Source organism: Bufo gargarizans, chromosome 7, assembly GCF_014858855.1.
Source record: "Bufo gargarizans isolate SCDJY-AF-19 chromosome 7, ASM1485885v1, whole genome shotgun sequence".
NCBI lineage: Eukaryota > Metazoa > Chordata > Amphibia > Anura > Bufonidae > Bufo > Bufo gargarizans.
In genome coordinates, this window is record NC_058086.1 from 128,255,248 (window position 1) to 128,271,231 (window position 15,984).

Genomic DNA, 15,984 nt, shown 5'->3' on the forward strand with positions numbered 1-15,984 from the left:
ATTCACGGCCATCAGGTCCTCTCCTTCCCTTACCCATTCCTTCCCGTCCTTGGACACATCTGTCCATGGACTTCATTACGGACCTGCCTCGTTCCTCGGCGAAGACTGTGATTCTAGTGGTGGTGGACCGTTTTAGCAAAATGGTGCATTTCATCCCTTTTCCTGGCTTGCCCAATGCTAAGACGCTGGCACAGGCATTTATTGATCACATTGTCAAATTGCATGGTATTCCTTCAGACATAGTCTCTGATAGGGGCACACAGTTTGTTTCCAGATTCTGGAAGGCTTTCTGTTCTCGCTTGGGGGTTCGTTGTCATTCTCTTCTGCTTTCCACCCGCAGTCGAATGGCCAGACAGAGCGCGTCAATCAGAATCTGGAGACATATCTGCGCTGTTTTGTGGCGGAGAATCAGGAGGATTGGTGTTCTTTTCTGTCCCTTGCTGAGTTTGCTTTAAATAACCGTCGTCAGGAGTCCTCTGATAAGTCACCATTTTTTGGTGCATATGGGTTTCATCCGCAGTTTGGGACATTCTCTGGATAGGGGTCTTCTGGTTTACCTGATGAGGACAGATTCTCCTCGTCGTTGTCATCTATTTGGCAAAAGATTCAGGATAATCTAAAGAGCATGAGTGAGAGATATAAGCGTGTGGCGGATAAGAGACGTGTGCCTGGTCCGGACCTGAATGTTGGTGATCTGGTTGATTTGGGTGTTGATTTGTGGGGATGGGGTTTGTTTGTGTATATATTGCGGTGGCTGTTCAGTGATTTAGCTGTCAGCCAAGCCGCAAGTCTGGAGCTGCACTCTGCCCGTCTGCCTCTGTGAAGTCTCGCCAGCTTTATGCGTTCCTGCCGGCCGTACCTGATGGAGGATTTCATCGCTGCCCTGCGGAGCCGTGCTGAGGAGGAGGGGGCATCTGCCTGGTTTGAAGCTTGCCTGTCGGACCTGTCGCCTGCCTTCCCGGAGTTGCCTGTAGCTGTTGGAGCCTCTTGCAGTGATGGACCGGAGCCTGCGGACCCTGCTGCTGCCTTGCCTGCGCTGCACTCTTTTCAGCGTGAGATGAGGCAGCGCACCCGTTTTTCACCTTCTCCATCTAGATCCTCTGAGCGGCGGCGTCCAGAGAAACGGCAGGCATCGGAGTCCGGACCCGGAAGTAGCGGGGCGGGTGTGATGTCACTTCCGGTGGTGCAGCAGCTTTCTGTGTCCCCTGGGAACGTTGTGGCTGATGGTTCCGGAGGTCCTGTGATTCCTGGGTGCCCTCTGGTGGACGTTCAAGGGAATTCTTCTTTTCGCTGCAGAAGTGGGAAGAGGTCCAGGATTCGCGGACAGCAAGGGCAGCGTCCAGCTCTGCTGGTCCACTCTGGTGTCAAGATGCGGGCGGGTGCGTGCCAGGAAGATACCTCTTTGCCACCAGGAGTGTCATCGCTTCCCCCCCCTCGCAGGATTGAGGCATCGTCTGATGGTGAGTGCCTTAGTGGCTTGGCTCCGGTACTTACCTCCTTGTCCTCTGTCCTCTCCTCTCTTCAAGCGATGATCCCTGCTGTCCCTCTATCTGCTATGCCGTCTGCCGTTGCGGATGATGTTACGTCTGCGTGGCGGGCGGTTGGGCAGAGGGATGAGCAGAATTCTGACAGCGAAGGTTCCCTCCCTCTTCCGTTATTTTGTAAGCGAAAGGGGGTTGCAGATACTTGTTACAAGGAGGCTCTCCCTTGTGAGATGTCCCCCTTAGGTTTTCATTTTCCTGTCTCTGTTAAAGAAAAAATTTGGCGTAATGAATTTGTTGATATTTTATCTCTTCTGCCTGCATCTAAGGATTTTAAATTACATAAGCGTGATGAGAAGAATGAGGAGGATCGGCGACGTCCGATTCCTCGGTCGTTCAACAATTGGTTGCAGGCGTATTGTATTTTTTGTAGTGTTATGGGAAGTTTCCTCAGAAGTGTTCTGGGTTATTTCAGCGCTTTGACAATGTTTTGGAAGCCTATAAAAATTTTGGAGGTGTGGGATGGTTTTCTTATGATGAAGGCGTTGAAAAAAAAAAAATTGTCTGTATACCCTGGTATGCGTTGGGGGACAAAGGAGGTGGGTTTGTGGCTCAATTTGTTGGTGCCGCATTGCATGGCCTTTTCCGCTCCTAGGCAGCAGCCGTCCTCAGCAGTTTCTCAGCCGTTTCTCAGCTGTCTGCTTTGAAGAAGGGCACTTGCTTTGCGTTGAATGAGTCGCAGTGTCGATGGCCTGCCTCATGCAAATATCGGCATGAGTGTGCGTTTTGCGGAGGCAGCCACCCCATGGTGCGTTGCTTTTAGAAAGCCAATCTGCCCTCTCAGTCATCCGCAAGGGAATATGTTTCAAAGAGATCTGGACTCCAGTAAAGGTTGCGAGCATGGGTCCGTGGTTAGAGCAATATCCAAATCGCAAGATGGCGGAATTACTTCTTGAGGGTTTTTCTGTGGGTTTTCTTTTGCCTTCGTTTTCAGGTTCTGGTTGCAAACGGGTTAATAACCTTTCGTCAGTTAACCAATTCTCTTCCCCTCCGTTTGTCAATTTCCGTCTCTCACCATTGGGTGTTGTGCCTAAGAGGGAACCGAATGCCTTTCGCTTGATTCATCATTTATCTTTCCTTTATGGGGCATCTTTAAATGATGAGATCAATAAGGCGTTGTGTTCTGTAAAGTATGCAACCTTTGACGCTGCAGTGGATATGGTTAGCTCTTTTGGTCAGGGTGCTTTAATGGCAAAGGCCGACGTTCAGTCGGCTTTTCACTTATTACCTGTTCACCCTGCTTGTTTTAATTCTCTGGGTTTTCAGTTTCAGGGTTTGTTTTATTTTGATAGATGTTTACCTATGGGTTGTTCTGTGTCTTGTTTTTATTTCAAAGCTTTTCTTCTTATATTTAATGGGTTGTGTCTGTTCGGTGTATGAAGGGCGCAGTGACGCATTATTTAGATGATTTTTTGTTTATAGGTCCGGTTGGTTCCCTAGTTTGTTCTGAGTTGTTGGATTCGTTTTTCCAGGTTTGTTTTGAGTTTGGTGTGCCTTTGTCTGTTGAGAAAACAGTTTATCCTGTTAATTGTTTGGAGTATTTAGGTATTACTATTGATTCAGTGAAGGGTGAGTTTCGTCTTCCTCAGAAGGTCACTAGGATTTGTTCAGTGATTTCAGATCTGTTGGGTAGGAGGAAGGCTACGGTTAAGGAGATTCAGTCGTTATTGGGTCTTTTGGCTTTCGCATCTAGAGTCATGCCGATGGGTTCGGGTTTTTTGTCGTCGGTTAGCGGCTTTAATTGCAGGCATTCGGAATCCAGTATTTCATGTTCGGCTGTGTAGGGATAGTAAGGATGATTTGGGGATTTGGTTGGAGTTTTTCAGGAATTATAATGGTCGTTCTTTTTGGCAGGATCAGTTTGTGTTTGCCCCCTCTTTGGAGCTGTTCAAGGATGCAGCGGGGGCCTCTGGTTTTGGGGCCTACTGGAATGGGCACTGGTGTGCGGCTGCTTGGCACTCATCTTGGGTGGTTAATGGTGTGACGAAGAATATAGTGGTTCTGGAATTGTTCCCTGTTATAGTGGCTCTGGTTTTATGGGGTAGGTTTTTTGCTAACAAAAGGATCTTTCTTCACACAAATAATAAGGGTGTATTATTTGCGGTTAATTGCTTGTCCTCAAAGTGTCCATTAGTGGTAAAGTTGTTACGCCATTTAGTTTTGCTTTGTTAACTGCTGAATATTTGGATAAAGGCGCGCCATATTCCAGGTATAGATAATTCAATTGCTGATGCTCTTTCTCGGTTTCAGTTTCAGAGATTTCGCTCGTTGGCAGCGGGGGCCGATTTAGAAGGGAAGTGTGCCCTCCACATCTGTGGAGTCTGATCTGGTCCTAGGGATGTCGTATCTTCAATCGTTAGTAGCCCCAGCAACGTGGTCAGACTATGTCCGTTTGTGGAGTCGTTGGTGTCGTTTTGTGGAAGGTAGAGGTGGGTCCCCCTTTGTGAGTAATGAGGTTTCAGCATTAGCATTTTGTCTGTCTCTCTTTAAGGTTAGGCTAGCTCATGCCACTGTGGTTAGGATCTTTTCGGGTGCTTCATTTTTTCTCAGGATTTTGGGGGTTCCTTATTTTCTGGAATTTTTCATGGTGAAGCAGATGTTGAAGGTCTACAAGATAGGTAATTGTTCTTCTGAAGGCAGATGTCCTATCTCCCCTGATTTTTTGGCTGCTTTGTGTGAAGCTACAGCTGTGGTTTGCATCAGTGATTATAAGTCTCTGCTTTTCTCTACTGTCTTTTTGTGCATGTTTTTTTGGGGCTTTTAAGATAAGCAAGCTGTTGCTGAAGAGTAGCAAGTCTGGCCTGGGGTTGTTGCTAGCTAATGTGCACGTTCATGCTATGTTTTATTTTTCCTTCCTACTGCTAAGATGGATCAGGCTGGACAAGGTTCTTGGATTCGGGTGGGCAGGGTCAGGTCGGGTGACCTCTGCCTGGTGAGTATGTTATCGCGTTTTTGGGAGTTCAGACCAGTTGGTGGTTCTTAGTTTTTTGTTCATCAGGATTTTTCTCCGCTAACCTAGTATCAGTTTCGGAGGGTTTTGTGTAAATGTCTTGGTGTATTGGGTTTGGAGGATTTCTGGTTTACTTCACATTCCTTTAGGATCGGGGCCGCATCCACAGCAGCTCAATTCGGTTTGGGTGCATCAGTGATTAAGAGGATTGGGAGATGGTCTTCCAATCGCTTTAAGATGTATGTTCGTCCGTTTCCTGATGCCCTCTAATGTTGTTTGTCTTCTCAGGTTTCCAAGGCATCACCGTATGGATCGTCGGCCACTCTTTCGTTCATTGGGCCCAGTGAAGAGCTTCAGGAAGGTCGTACGGTGATAACTTGTCATGGTCTACGGATGATGTTAGAGTCCATTGGAATGGGGTCAGAGGACTGCGCTGGGAGGGTATTATTGATGTGATTTTGGAGATGTGTTCGTTGTATCCAGACCCTGATATTATTATTCTTCATGCTGGTGGCAATGATGTGGGGAAGCTTGGTACCATGGAGTTAGCTTTCAGCATGAAGCGTACTTTGGTTCGGAAGCAGTGATTGTTTCCAGTGTCACGATTTGTCTTTTCAGAGATGGTTCCGTGGCTAGTTTGGCTCTCTTGTGCGAATCTGAAATATCTGGATAGGATTAGGATTTGCATCAACAGAGTCATGGCAAAATTTATGGTTTGGGGTTTCTCATATCGACACATGGACTTGGAAGGAGGTTTGCCTGGCCTGTATTTTTCCGATGGCGTTCATCTGTCGGCCATTGGACTCAATATTTTTAATTTGGGCTTTCAGGCTATGATCGAAGCAGCTATGGGTGGGGCCCATGCCTCCTGTTTAGTCGGTCTGGTCCGGTGGGGTAAAGTCGCTCACTGAAATGGTGAGCGGACGAGTTATTCGGGTATTTAGGCCGAGCTTATGGCTGGTCTAATCTGTGGTATTAAGCTGGATGGTCCGAGCCTATGGCTGGGCCGTTATGTGGTTATAGAGTTATATTAGTACATGGTTTTAATGTTTATTTGGTTTAAGCTGTTCTTTAATAAAGCTGGTCGTGGCCAAAATCTTTCATCATATAATGTCCACGTGTCTTATTTATTTATTTTATTTCGGTTGTGTTGGTAAGGGGATTTGCTGTATGCGGGTTGATGTATGATCTATAATCCCATGAGCATCTGCTCAGAGTGAGTTAGGAACTTGGAGCTCCCCCTTTCACCTCCTCCTAAACGTGTCCATGGCTTTAGGTTCTGCAAGGCAGGAAATACCTTTTTCACTGTATAATACAAATACAATTTATATATATATATATATATATATATATATATATATATATATATATATATATATATATATGTATATATATATATATATATATATATATATATATATATATATATGGTATGGACTTCATCCTCAATAAGAGCGGGTTATGCCATCAGAACCTGACTTTCAATTGTTTATGTTACTAAACTTTGCCCAAACTCAGGTTCAAGGGCTTTTATTGTCCATTTTCTCTCTCTTTCTCTAGTTGTCTGTTCCTGTCTTGTCATCTAGGACAGTGTTTCCCAACCAGAGTGCCTCCAGCTGTTGCAAAACTACAACTCCCAGCATGGTCGCACAGCCAAAGGCTGTCCAGGCATGCTGGGAGTTATAGTTTTGCAACAGCTGGAGGCACACTGGTTGGGAAACACTGATCTAGGATACCATAACATTTTGTACTTAATGTCTTCAATTCCCTGCCCTTTGACACTGAAGCTCAAGTCTACAAATCTTGGCTTGTCCTTGACCACATCTATTTTCTTATTCTGTGATACATTGTCTAGCAGTCCAGACTGTAATAAACATGCTTTCATATGTACTCACATTATCAAAGCTATACACCATACGTTATATGTTCAAAGTTAAAGGGGTTTTCTGAAATATTTTAACTGATGACCTGTTTGATGATCTATGTGATCAGTGGTTGTACGAGAACCGGGACCCCTGCCGATCAGCTGATTGAGAAGGCACAGGCTCTCACAGCTTTTCCTAGGCGGAGTGATGCCACGTTCATCAGTCACATGGACTAGGTGCAGCTGCTATGAAATGTACAATAATGTGCATGGTCCAGGTCAACAGTTAAAATATCTTGGAAAATCGCTTTATTTACTGGACTAACAATGTTTCAGATGGACAAGCACATTATTAATCTAGTCACATTATGCAAAACATGCTTCACTTCATACAAGTGATTACAGAAACATCTTTACAAGTGAATCAGTATCTACAAAGGGAAATGTTTCATATTTACCTTGACATGTTGGTAATGGTGGATCCCACCCATAGTAGTAACACTGGCTGATTTCAGATCCTTTCAATATAAACCCATCATTACATGAAAACTTTGCTACCGGCCCACTGGAGTAAACCAAATGTAATTTATCTGAACCTCTCTTTGGTTGAAAAGAACAGACGATTCCTTAAACAGAAAAAACAGAGGCATAAGTAAACTTCACTTTCAAGTCTACCATAAAAGACATTCAAAAGTGTAAATAAAATGTAAAACATATATAGGATATAAACATGCTCCTCACAATTTAGTACTGTCCTCTGACATATTAGCCTTTTAGGCTACTTTCACACTTGCATTCGGAGCGGATCCGTCTGGCGTCTGCATTATATTTTGCTAAAACAGTCTAAGTACAATTTGTATTAAGACGGATCCGTCCAGACTTTACTTTGAAAGTCAATGGGGGGGCGGATCCGTTTGAAAAATGCACCATATTGTGTCACCTTCGAACGGATCCGCCCCCATTGACTTCCATTGTAACTCTGGACGGATCCGTTTGCCTCAACACGGCCAGGCGGACACCCGAACGTTCGGGTGTCCGCTTGCTGAGCGGAGCAGAGGACAGATGGTGCCAGACTGATGCATTCTGAGTGGATCTGCATCCACTCAGAATGCATTAGGGCTGGACGGATCCGTTCGGGGCCTCTTGTGAGAGCCTTCAAACGGAACTCACAAGCAGAGCCCCGAACACTAGTGTGAAAGTAGCCTTACCCTGTAGATAACAATATTTCTTACATGGAGGACACAAAAGATGAACCGTATTTAGGAATGATCACTGAGCATATTAATATTGAAGCATACATCCAGGGCCAGCGCCAGCACCCGGCAAACCCGGGCAAGTGTCGGGGCCCACTGCTTCTGGGGGGGGGGGGCCCACTTGTTTCTGCACGGTCCTTTTAAAAATGTTTACAAACTGTTGCTGGAGCTGCCGCTGTCATAAAAGATCTCCAGGCCTGCAGAGTGCGCAGCGTCAGTGCGCCACGTGCATGTGCATGTTCGCGAGTACACTGGTCTGAGTGGCAGGCCCTGCAGCAGAGAAAGTCAACGGGAGCTGGAAGAAGGAGGGCTCCCAGGATGGTTGACGGCTGTAGTCAGGAGAGCATGGTGTACAAGGACCCATGGAAACCTGACAGGGCCGCTGGAGAGCTAAGGAGCCCGGCCTGTCAGTCTTCAACTAAGTGATTCCCCTCTTCCCCAATCAAGGTTCTGTCCAGTCTCACAGTTCTCTGCTCCCCCTCCTCCTGTCTCCTCACTAGTGACCCTGCTCCCCCCTCCTCCTGTCTTCTCACTAGTGACCCTGCCCCCCCTCATGTCACCTCACTAGTGACCCTGCTCCCCCCTCCTCCTGTCACTCCACTAGTGACCCTGCTCCCCCTCCTCCTGTCACTCCACTAGTGACCCTGCTCCCCCCTCCTCCTGTCACTCCACTAGTGACCCTGCTCCCCCCTCCTCCTGTCACTCCACTAGTGACCCTGCTCCCCCTCCTCCTGTCACTCCACTAGTGACCCTGCTCCCCCTCCTCCTGTCACTCCACTAGTGACCCTGCTCCCCCTCCTCCTATCACCTCACTAGTGACTCTGCTCCCCCCTCCTCCTGTCACCTCACTAGTGACCCTGCTCCCTCCTCCTCCTGTCACCTCACAAGTGACTCTGCTTCCCCCTCCTCCTGTCACCTCACAAGTGACTCTGCTTCCCCCTCCTCCTGTCACCTCACTAGTGACCCTGCTCCCCCCCCTCCTGTCACCTCACTAGTGACCCTGCTCCCCCCTCCTCCTGTCACCCCACTAGTGACCCTGCTCCCCCTCTTCCTGTCACCCCACTAGTGACCCTGCTCCCCCTCTTCCTGTCACCCCACTAGTGACCCTGCTCTCCCTCCTCCTGTCACCTCACTAGTGACCCTGTTCTCCCTCCTCCTGTCACCTCACTAGTGACTCTGCTCCCCCTCCTCCTGTCATCCCTCTAGTGAGCCTACTCCCCCTCATCCTGTTACCCTGCTCCCCCTCCTCCTGCCACCCCACTAGTGACCCTGCTCTCCCTCCTCCTGTCACCTCACTAGTGACTCTGCTCCCCCTCCTCCTGTCACCTCACTAGTGACCCTGCTCCCCTCCTCCTGTCACCTCACTAGTGATCCTGCTCCCCCCTCCTCCTGTCACCTCACTAGTAACCCTGCTCCCCCTCCTCCTGTCACCCCACTAGTGACCCTGCCCCCCCTCATGTCACCTCACTAGTGACCCTGCTCCCCCCTCCTCCTACCTCACTAGTGACCCTGCTCCCCCCTCCTCCTGTCACCTCACTAGTGACTCTGCTCCCCCCTCCTCCTGTCACCTCACTAGTGACCCTGCTCCCTCCTCCTCCTGTCACCTCACAAGTGACTCTGCTTCCCCCTCCTCCTGTCACCTCACTAGTGACCCTGCTCCCCCATCCTGTCACCTCACTAGTGACCCTGCTCCCCCCTCCTCCTGTCACCTCACTAGTGACTCTGCTCCCCCTCCTCCTGTCACCTCACTAGTGACCCTGCTCCCCCTCCTCCTGTCACCTCACTAGTGACCCTGCTCCCCCTCCTCCTGTCACCTCACTAGTGACTCTGCTCCCCCCTTCTCCTGTCACTTCACTAGTGACCCTGCTCCCCCTCTTCCTGTCACCCCACTAGTGACCCTGCTCCCTCCTCCTCCTGTCAACTCACAAGTGACTCTGCTCCCCCTCCTCCTGTCACCTCACTAGTGACCCTGCTCCCCCATCCTGTCACCTCACTAGTGACCCTGCTCCCCCCTGCTCCTGTCACCCCACTAGTGACCCTGCTCCCCCTCTTCCTGTCACCCCACTAGTGACCCTGCTCCCCCCTCCTCCTGTCACCTCACTAGTGACCCTGCTCTCCCTCCTCCTGTCACCTCACTAGTGACCCTGCTCTCCCTCCTCCTGTCACCTCACTAGTGACCCTGCTCTCCCTCCTCCTGTCACCTCACTAGTGACCCTGCTCTCCCTCCTCCTGTCACCTCACTAGTGACCCTGCTCTCCCTCCTCCTGTCACCTCACTAGTGACCCTGCTCTCCCTCCTCCTGTCACCCCACTATTGAGCCTACTCCCCCTCATCCTGTTACCCTGCTCCCCCCTCCTCCTGTCACCCCACTAGTGACCCTGCTCTCCCTCCTCCTGTCACCTCACTAGTGACTCTGCTCCCCCTCCTCCTGTCACCTCACTAGTGACCCTACTCCCCCTCATCCTGTTACCCCTGCTCCCCCCTCCTCCTGTCACCCCACTAGTGACCCTGCTCCCCCCTCCTCCTGTCACCCCACTATTGACCCTGCTCCCTCCTCCTCCTGTCACCTCACTAGTGACCCTGCTCCCCCTCCTGTCACCTCACTAGTGACCCTGCTTCCCCTCCTCCTGTCACCTCACTAGTGACCCTGCTCTCCCTCCTCCTGTCACCTCACTAGTGACTCTGCTCCCCCTCCTCCTGTCACCTCACTAGTGACTCTGCTCCCCCTCCTCCTGTCACCTCACTAGTGACTTTGCTCCCCCCTCCTCCTGTCACTCCACTAGTGAGCCTACTCCCCCTCATCCTGTTACCCTGCTCCCCCCTCCTCCTGTCACCCCACTAGTGACCCTGCTCCCCCTCCTCCTGTCACCTCACTAGTGACCCTGCTCCCCCTCCTCCTGTCACCTCACTAGTGACCCTGCTTCCCCCTCCTCCTGTCACCCCACTAGTGATCCTACTCCCCCTCCTCCTGTCACCCCACTAGTGACCCTGCTCCCCCTTCTCCTGTCACCCCACTAGTGACCCTGCTTCCCCCTCCTCCTGTCACCCCACTAGTGATCCTACTCCCCCCTCCTCCTGTCAGCCCACTAGTGACCCTGCTCCCCCCTCCTCCTGTCAGCCCACTAGTGACCCTGCTCCCCCCTCCTCCTGTCAGCCCACTAGTGACCCTGCTCCCCCCTCCTCCTGTCAGCCCACTAGTGACCCTACTCCCCCCTCCTCCTGTCAGCCCACTAGTGACCCTGCTCCCCCTCCTCCTTTCACCCCACTAGTGACCCTGCTCCCCCCTCCTCCTTTCACCCCACTAGTGACCCTGCTCCCTCCTCCTGTTAGCCCACTAGTGACCCTACTCCCCCTCCTCCTGTCACCTCGCTAGTGACCCTGCTCCCCCTCCTCCTGTCACCTCGCTAGTGACCCTGCTTCCCCCTCCTCCTGTCACCCCACTAGTGATCCTACTCCCCCTCCTCCTGTCACCCCACTAGTGACCCTGCTTCCCCTTCTCCTGTCACCCCACTAGTGATCCTACTCCCCCTCCTCCTGTCACCCCACTAGTGACCCTGCTTCCCCTTCTCCTGTCACCCCACTAGTGACCCTGCTCCCCCCTCCTCCTGTCAGCCCACTAGTGACCCTGCTCCCCCCTCCTCCTGTCAGCCCACTAGTGACCCTACTCCCCCCTCCTCCTGTCAGCCCACTAGTGACCCTGCTCCCCCTCCTCCTATCAGCCTGCTCCCCCCTCCTCCTGTCACCTCACTAGTGACCCTGCTCCCCCCTCCTCCTTTCACCCCACCAGTGACCCTGCTCCCTCCTCCTGTTAGCCCACTAGTGACCCTACTCCCCCTCCTCCTGTCACCTCGCTAGTGACCCTGCTCCCCCTCCTCCTGTCACCTCGCTAGTGACCCTGCTTCCCCCTCCTCCTGTCACCCCACTAGTGATCCTACTCCCCCTCCTGTCACCCCACTAGTGACCCTGCTTCCCCTTCTCCTGTCACCCAACTAGTGACCCTGCTCCCCCTCTTCCTGTCACCCCACTAGTGACCCTGCTCCCCCCTCCTCCTGTCACCTCACTAGTGACCCTGCTCTCCCTCCTCCTGTCACCTCACTAGTGACCCTGCTTCCCCCTCCTCCTGACACCCCACTAGTGATCCTACTCCCCCTCCTCCTGTCACCCCACTAGTGACCCTGCTCCCCCTTCTCCTCTCACCCCACTAGTGATCCTGCTCCCCCCTCCTCCTGTCACCTCACTAGTGATCCTGCTCCCCCCTCCTCCTGTCACCTCACTAGTGACCCTGTTCTCCCTCCTCCTGTCACCTCACTAGTGACTCTGCTCCCCCTCCTCCTGTCATCCCACTAGTGAGCCTACTCCCCCTCATCCTGTTACCCTGCCCCCCTCCTCCTGCCACCCCACTAGTGACCCTGCTCTCCCTCCTCCTGTCACCTCACTAGTGACTCTGCTCCCCCTCCTCCTGTCACCTCACTAGTGACCCTGCTCCCCTCCTCCTGTCACCTCACTAGTGATCCTGCTCTCCCCTCCTCCTGTCACCTCACTAGTAACCCTGCTCCCCCTCCTCCTGTCACCCCACTAGTGACCCTGCCCCCCCTCATGTCACCTCACTAGTGACCCTGCTCCCCCATCCTGTCACCTCACTAGTGTCCCTGCTCCCCCCTCCTCCTGTCACCTCACTAGTGACTCTGCTCCCCCCTCCTCCTGTCACCTCACTAGTGACCCTGCTCCCCCTCCTCCTGTCACCTCACTAGTGACTCTGCTCCCCCCTTCTCCTGTCACCTCACTAGTGACCCTGCTCCCCCCTCTTCCTGTCACCCCACTAGTGACCCTGCTCCCTCCTCCTCCTGTCAACTCACAAGTGACTCTGCTCCCCCTCCTCCTGTCACCTCACTAGTGACCCTGCTCCCCCATCCTGTCACCTCACTAGTGACCCTGCTCCCCCCTCCTCCTGTCACCCCACTAGTGACCCTGCTCCCCCTCTTCCTGTCACCCCACTAGTGACCCTGCTCCCCCCTCCTCCTGTCACCTCACTAGTGACCCTGCTCTCCCTCCTCCTGTCACCTCACTAGTGACCCTGCTCTCCCTCCTCCTGTCACCTCACTAGTGACCCTGCTCTCCCTCCTCCTGTCACCTCACTAGTGACCCTGCTCTCCCTCCTCCTGTCACCTCACTAGTGACCCTGCTCTCCCTCCTCCTGTCACCTCACTAGTGACCCTGCTCTCCCTCCTCCTGTCACCTCACTAGTGACCCTGCTCTCCCTCCTCCTGTCACCCCGCTCCCCCCCTCCTCCTGTCACCCCACTAGTGACCCTGCTCTCCCTCCTCCTGTCACCCCACTAGTGACCCTGCTCCCCCCTCCTCCTGTCACCCCACTAGTGACCCCGCTCCCCCCTCCTCCTGTCACCCCACTATTGACCCTGCTCCCTCCTCCTCCTGTCACCTCACTAGTGACCCTGCTCCCCCCTCCTGTCACCTCACTAGTGACCCTGCTTCCCCTCCTCCTGTCACCTCACTAGTGACCCTGCTCTCCCTCCTCCTTTCACCTCACTAGTGACTCTGCTCCCCCTCCTCCTGTCACCTCACTAGTGACTCTGCTCCCCCTCCTCCTGTCACCTCACTAGTGACTTTGCTCCCCCCTCCTCCTGTCACTCCACTAGTGACCCTGCTCCCCCTTCTCCTGTCACCCCACTAGTGACCCTGCTTCCCCCTCCTCCTGTCACCCCACTAGTGATCCTACTCCCCCCTCCTCCTGTCAGCCCACTAGTGACCCTGCTCCCCCCTCCTCCTGTCAGCCCACTAGTGACCCTGCTCCCCCCTCCTCCTGTCAGCCCACTAGTGACCCTGCTCCCCCCTCCTCCTGTCAGCCCACTAGTGACCCTGCTCCCCCCTCCTCCTGTCAGCCCACTAGTGACCCTACTCCCCCCTCCTCCTGTCAGCCCACTAGTGACCCTGCTCCCCCTCCTCCTATCAGCCTGCTCCCCCCTCCTCCTGTCACCTCGCTAGTGACCCTGCTCCCCCTCCTCCTGTCACCTCGCTAGTGACCCTGCTTCCCCCTCCTCCTGTCACCCCACTAGTGATCCTACTCCCCCTCCTCCTGTCACCCCACTAGTGACCCTGCTTCCCCTTCTCCTGTCACCCCACTAGTGACCCTGCTTCCCCCTCCTCCTGACACCCCACTAGTGATCCTACTCCCCCTCCTCCTGTCACCCCACTAGTGACCCTGCTCCCCCTTCTCCTCTCACCCCACTAGTGATCCTGCTCCCCCCTCCTCCTGTCACCTCACTAGTGATCCTGCTCCCCCCTCCTCCTGTCAGCCCACTAGTGACCCTGCTCCCCCTCCTCCTATCAGCCTGCTCCCCCCTCCTCCTGTCACCTCACTAGTGAACCTGCTCCCCCCTCCTCCTTTCACCCCACTAGTGACCCTGCTCCCTCCTCCTGTTAGCCCACTAGTGACCCTACTCCCCCTCCTCCTGTCACCTCGCTAGTGACCCTGCTCCCCCTCCTCCTGTCACCTCGCTAGTGACCCTGCTTCCCCCTCCTCCTGTCACCCCACTAGTGATCCTACTCCCCCCTCCTCCTGTCACCCCACTAGTGACCCTGCTTCCCCTTCTCCTGTCACCCCACTAGTGACCCTGCTTCCCCCTCCTCCTGTCACCCCACTAGTGATCCTACTCCCCCTCCTCCTGTCACCCCACTAGTGACCCTGCTCCCCCTTCTCCTCTCACCCCACTAGTGATCCTGCTCCCCCCCTCCTCCTGTCACCTCACTAGTGATCCTGCTCCCCCCTCCTCCTGTCAGCCCACTACTGACTCTGCTCCCCCCTCCTCCTGTCACCTCACTAGTGACTCTGCTCCCCCTCCTCCTGTCACCTCACTAGTGACCCTGCTTCCCCCTCCTCCTGTCACCCCACTAGTGATCCTGCTCCCCCCTCCTCCTGTCAGCCCACTAGTGACCCTGCTCCCCCTCCTCCTATCAGCCTGCTCCCCCCTCCTCCTGTCACCTCACTAGTGACCCTGCTCCCCCCTCCTCCTTTCACCCCACTAGTGACCCTGCTCCCTCCTCCTGTTAGCCCACTAGTGACCCTACTCCCCCTCCTCCTGTCACCTCGCTAGTGACCCTGCTCCCCCTCCTCCTGTCACCTCGCTAGTGACCCTGCTTCCCCCTCCTCCTGTCACCCCACTAGTGATCCTACTCCCCCTCCTCCTGTCACCCCACTAGTGACCCTGCTTCCCCTTCTCCTGTCACCCCACTAGTGACCCTGCTTCCCCCTCCTCCTGACACCCCACTAGTGATCCTACTCCCCCTCCTCCTGTCACCCCACTAGTGACCCTGCTCCCCCTTCTCCTCTCACCCCACTAGTGATCCTGCTCCCCCCTCCTCCTGTCAGCCCACTACTGACTCTGCTCCCCCCTCCTCCTGTCACCTCACTAGTGACTCTGCTCCCCCTCCTCCTGTCACCTCACTAGTGACCCTGCTTCCCCCTCCTCCTGTCACCCCACTAGTGATCCTGCTCCCCCCTCCTCCTGTCAGCCCACTACTGACTCTGCTCCCCCCTCCTCCTGTCACCTCACTAGTGACCCTGTGTGTTTCTGTACGGAGAGGAGCCTGGCTGGAGTGTGGTGAGGCCTAGCTGTGTGTCCCTATGTATGTGTCTCTCCCTGTGTGTCACCATCACTATGCCCACAGTGTTTCTATGTCTTGAAGCAGCTGCATAAGGACATTCGGTGCGGGGCAAGAAGAAGAAGATGGAAGAGGAGGCAGCACCACCAGCATGGAGTCGTGGTAGAGGCACAGGGAGGCAAACTAAGGACGTAGGTAACACTACCACATTATCAGCACTAGTGTTACCTGTGGTTTTACATAGGACTTCAGGTAACACTACCACATTATCAGCACTAGTGTTATCTGTGGTTTTACATAGGACTGCAGGTAACACTACCACATTATCAGCACTAGTGTTATCTGTGGTTTTACATAGGACTTCAGGTACCACTACCACATTATCAGCACTAGTGTTATCTGCCGTTTTACATAGGACTGCACGTAACACTACCATATTATCAGCACTAGTATTATCTGTGGTTTTACATAGGACTGCAGGTAACACTACCACATTATCAGCACTAGTGTTATCTGTTGTTTTACATAGGACTGCAAGTAACACTACCACATTATCAGCACTAGTGTTATCTGTGGTTTTACATAGGACTGCAGGTAACACTACCACATTATCAGCACTAGTGTTATCTGTCGTTTTACATACAGTAGGACTTCAGGTACCACTACCACATTAACAGCACTAGTGTTATCTGTGGTTTTACATAGGACTGCAAGTAACACTACCACATTATCAGCACTAGTGTGATCTGTCGTTTTA

General features: G+C 53.1%; 1 protein-coding gene across 4 annotated transcripts in view; it reads right to left on the reverse strand.

The window, feature by feature from the left end:
* LOC122943421 (complement factor H-like) overlaps nucleotides 1-15,984 on the reverse strand; it is a 115,903-nt gene that overhangs the window by 68,455 nt on the left and 31,464 nt on the right. For all 4 annotated transcript variants that reach the window (XM_044301143.1, XM_044301146.1, XM_044301144.1 and 1 more), the window contains one exon: nucleotides 6,814-6,981. In XM_044301143.1, coding sequence (XP_044157078.1) covers nucleotides 6,814-6,981 — 168 coding nt within the window. The remainder of the gene's footprint in view (nucleotides 1-6,813; nucleotides 6,982-15,984) is intronic.